Here is a 4,529-nt window from a genome sequence, read left to right on the forward strand (position 1 = left end):
GACCTCCCCGCCGTGCGCGAGGCAGGGGGCGCCGGCGGGGAGGCGATGCGTGAGTTCGCGGCGCGCCACGCCCGCGCGCTTGAGCAGCTCTACGATCTCTCCTTCCTGCCGAAGGGCTTCGGGCCGCAGGCGATGGAGCGCGCCGACTCGACGCGCCGCAGTGCCCGCAAGGGGGCGCCACCGCCGGCGGCGAAACTCGTGGAGACGCAGACGGACGCGGAGCGGCAGTACGTGCAGAGCCACTACCCCGCGGAGGACCTGTACGCGGCGCGGCGCGACTACCGGCCCGCCGGCGACCAGCAGTTCCACCTGGCGGTGTCCGAGGGCGACGTCGTTGGCGTCGTCGTGCGCAAGGACCCGATGGGCAACGACGCAGACTGGTTCGTCGACGCCGGAGGCGCGAAGGGACTCCTCCCGCACGCCCTCCTCACCGCGCTCACGGAGATCCTCCGCGGAGCCGCCGTCGCAGCGCCACCTAGCTACGACGACGTGCTGGAAGCGGACGCGGCTGTCGCGCCGCCGCCCGCGTACGAATCACCCGACGACGGCGGCGCCCCCCGGGGGAAGGCGGCGGAGGCGGTGGACGACGGGCGGGAAGAGGAGTGGGAGGAGCAGGCGTTCTGCTACGCACTGTACGGGTTTGAGGCGATGGGGGAGGACCAGTTAAGCATGACGAAGCGGCAGGTGCTGAGCATCGTACGGCGCGCGGACGAGGACGGCAACACTGAGTGGTGGCGGCTGCGCAGCCAGGACGGAGACGAGGGATTCGTACCGGCTAACTACGTCTGCGAGTACGACCCCGCGAGCGTGTGATGACCTCCACGTGACCCCGCGAGCGTGTGATGACCTCCACGTGACCCCGCGAGCGTGTGATGACCTCCACGTGACCTCGCAAGCGTTTGATGACCCCGTGTGACCCCACGCCTCAGCGAGCGTGTGACCTCATGACCCCACGAGTCTGACCTCGTTACACTACAACGTCACGATCCCCACGTGCATGTGTGCCAGGGCATCCTTGCGGAGGAAGCACGGCAGAGATGGTCGGGAAGACAGGGAAGAATGGGGAAGAAGCAGGAAAGCTGAGCGCGTACGTGGTTTGTGATGTGTAGGCAGTCTGACAGTGGTTTTGATTTTCCTCAGTTTTATTTAAAGGTTTTGCAGGATTGTTGAATATAGGAAGAGACATTCGCCTTGTATCAATTGTTGTCTCGCTGCCAAAAATACTCTATGCCTTGTATATGTATATATAATCATATATGCATTATATATCATATATGCATATATGCAATGATCATCTATAATTATATATAATTATCAGTATTTTACGTATTATTGTATTGTTACCATATACCTAGTATAGCACTAGAATGACTAGATGCTCGCATGTCCAATAGCAGACTGGCATGAGGCTTCAACTATATGAGACGTATATTCAGACTTCGTATATTGCTCTCAATGTAGTCTTGGCAATATTTGTCGGATAATTAGGACCTCTTGCGATGCACGCAGTTTAATTACGATGGCTGATTTTGTGCCACAATAGACGGCATAACTCGTATGACTGTTTTGGTCTTCCCTTTCTTGCAAAAGACGCATCCACCGTGTTTTTACTCTTGTTATGCTGTGAATTGGTGGAAAGTCAATATATCTAGTGTTATAAAGAGCTAATATTACATGTGTTGTCAGTTCTTGGTGTTATACACCAGACGCTGTCTCCTGGCAAGGGTGTATGCAAGCAACACACACAAATGGGTTGCATTCTTTGGGGGGAAAGAGAGAATTTATTTGCATGTTTGTGTACTTTGCGCGTGTGTGAGTCAGCTCAATATACTGCAGCTGTATTATTCGTGCATGTTTGTGTGACGTGATGCAACAGCATACTGTGATATAATTGCAACAGTGGGAAATCATATTGACAATCGTCTTTCTCTGGCTCTCAATTCTCAAATGCATTGTATAGTTTTGTATGTGTGATTTCAACGTGATCAAACGCCTTGCATCATCTGCATAATTTCTTCCTTCCGCGAGACATTGCCAGATTGTTGTATTTGTTAAGATTCTTTCTCAGCAAGTCTTGTCTTAACAAGACAAATTGTTGTCTCTGCTAGAATTCTTTCTGTAAAATGCTATGCTGAATTCATGTTCATGAAACTGTACTTCCTGATATGTAGTCGGGTCGAAGCTAAATCTAATTTGTTTATTACCATAGATCATATTGGTGTGCAGTCTTTGTATAATAAATGGCAAAGTAAATAAGGATATAGGAAAAATCATAAGGCGAAATAGAGGTGCAATAATTCTTAAATCAAATAACCTAACTGCCGTGCTAAGCATATATGGTAATTATCCCAAACTCGACCCAAATCTTTTACTGTATATATAGCCAGTGTGCTTGCATTTGGTACCTTGAACCTCTTGCATCGGTGTCGATTTGCTGTGGTGATGAGGTTGTTATTTTACATAGTTTCCACATATGGAAAAAAACGAGTTGATGAGCTGCAGTGGGTGTGTTTAGAGATTTTAGGTAGAAACGTTAATCATGCGGATAAACACTTGCAAATAATTCCGTGAATAGACTCATTGATCAATTTTTAGCTCATCTGACATATCAGAGTTTATCAGAAGAATAGCCGGCTACAGTACACGTCAGTTGAGCGCTGTCGCTCTGCGGCACTTGTCGTTTGATATTATTACGGCTTTTAACTTTAATATTATAATTAATATAATTATAATGATTTAATTGTGTGTAACAATGAGAGGTCAGTTGAATCACTCATAATAAATGAGCCTCATTGTAACTAATTACAGTTTATCTCTCATTTATTTGTATCTTGTTATCATTAAAGGTTAATATAGCAATACAATGACTAGCCAATGCCTTGGCGTCACATGGGGGGGGGTCCCTGCGGGGGGTGCGGAACGCACCGGGTGACACCATCAGAGGGGGTGATTTTAATTTTGCTAGTTGTTTATGTCACTACTATTGCCATCACATTCAGTGACATACGGGAATTACGATTTACGAGTGACATTAGTACACAAAACATTACTATGGATTCTGTATGGTCTGGTACGGGAGGAGGTCCATGAGTTACCGCGCCGTGGGACACCAACCCTAGTCACGCTGCTGCCTGGCATGCCTGCAGCAGCCACACAATAAAGGGTACAGCTTTCAAAATATAGCGTTCAAAGAGTTTAGTCCTGAACCAATAAGACTGGTCAGCAGTGGAACTCTCTGAGACACTTAAGAACTCTTTAAATTGCAAATTTGCAACTTGTTCACACTCTATATTCTTATATACAGGTATCATAGGATGTCCATGACTGTGATTCTTCAACATGAGCTTGCTTTATGTTTCCCTGACCCACTGATTACTCTCAAACTATTTCTATTCTAATGCTTCATTTGTGAAGACCAGAAAGCCACACTAACTGCATACAAGTTAACACAGAACTAAAAAAATAATGTGAGTATAAAATTTACTTACTAATTAACATTTCATCACTAATTAACATTTCATCCATCAATATCATGCACCCTTACACTATCACATTCAGTTAAATATTATAATATAAAAATTCTATACACGTGACACCATTTTGAAAAATTATTTATGGTGCCCCAATATCTTCTATATTCCTATAATTACATTTCTCTGCAACTTTGGACAAATGCGTTGTATATTATAATTTATATCCCTGGTCTTGCTGCTGTTGTTAACATGCATTCTAGTGTGATTTTAGTACATAAATAAACAATACTGGGAGTTATCCATCCCACAGTGACTGCAGTGCCAAGCTTCTTGCAAGCAACCTGCAAACCGATTCGCTGCAATATCAACAAAAACATTTCCGCGGCATCCCTCGTAATCATATCCACCGGCGACGTAATATATCCATCCGAACTAGCGAAAAAATGTTGTATATATAACTGTGTAACATTTTTTAACCTAGCAAAAACACTGCAGCAAAGTTTATAATGTGAGGATTTGCCCCCTAAACATCAGGAACGGCGTTTCGCCAACACCGTCCCTACAAAATTCGATCGAGCGATCCTTGACGCTGTCCACGACTCCCGATCGAGACCCCAGACTCGCGAGGGAGTTGTGAGGCAGGGGTCTCATGCGTGAGGCAGGGGCGAGGCAGGGACGAGGCAGGGTCTCACGCAGCGAAGCAGGGTCTCACGCGGCGAGGCAGGGGTGAGGCAGGGTCTCACGTGGTTAGGCAGGGTCCTACGTGGCGATGCAGGGTCTCACGCGGTTAGGCAGGGTCTCACGCGGCGAGGCAGGGTCTCCCGCGGCGAGGCAGGGGTGAGGCAGGGTCTCACGTGGCGAGGCAGGGGTGAGGCAGGGGCGAGGCAGTCTCACGCGGCGAGGCAGGGTCTCACGCGGCGAGGCAGGGTCTCACGCGGCGAAGCAGGGTCTCACGCGGCGAAGCAGGGTCTCATGCGTGAGGCAGGGACGAGGCAGGGTCTCACGCGGCGAAGCAGGGTCTCACGCGACGAGGCAGGGGTGAGGCAGGGTCTCACG

At 48.4% G+C, this 4,529-nt stretch overlaps 1 protein-coding gene across 1 annotated transcript in view; it reads left to right on the top strand.

The window, feature by feature from the left end:
* Positions 1-3,880, top strand: part of LOC106815245 (dynamin-binding protein-like) — an 11,750-nt gene extending 7,870 nt beyond the window's left edge. The window contains exon 2 of the mRNA XM_014819679.1: positions 22-3,880. Coding sequence (XP_014675165.1) covers positions 22-813 — 792 coding nt within the window. The 3' untranslated portion in view covers positions 814-3,880. The remainder of the gene's footprint in view (positions 1-21) is intronic.
* The last annotated feature ends 649 nt before the right edge of the window (positions 3,881-4,529 follow it).

The sequence above is a fragment of the Priapulus caudatus genome, unplaced genomic scaffold (assembly GCF_000485595.1).
Source record: "Priapulus caudatus unplaced genomic scaffold, Priapulus_caudatus-5.0.1 Scaffold1073, whole genome shotgun sequence".
Taxonomy (NCBI): domain Eukaryota; kingdom Metazoa; phylum Priapulida; class Priapulimorpha; order Priapulimorphida; family Priapulidae; genus Priapulus; species Priapulus caudatus.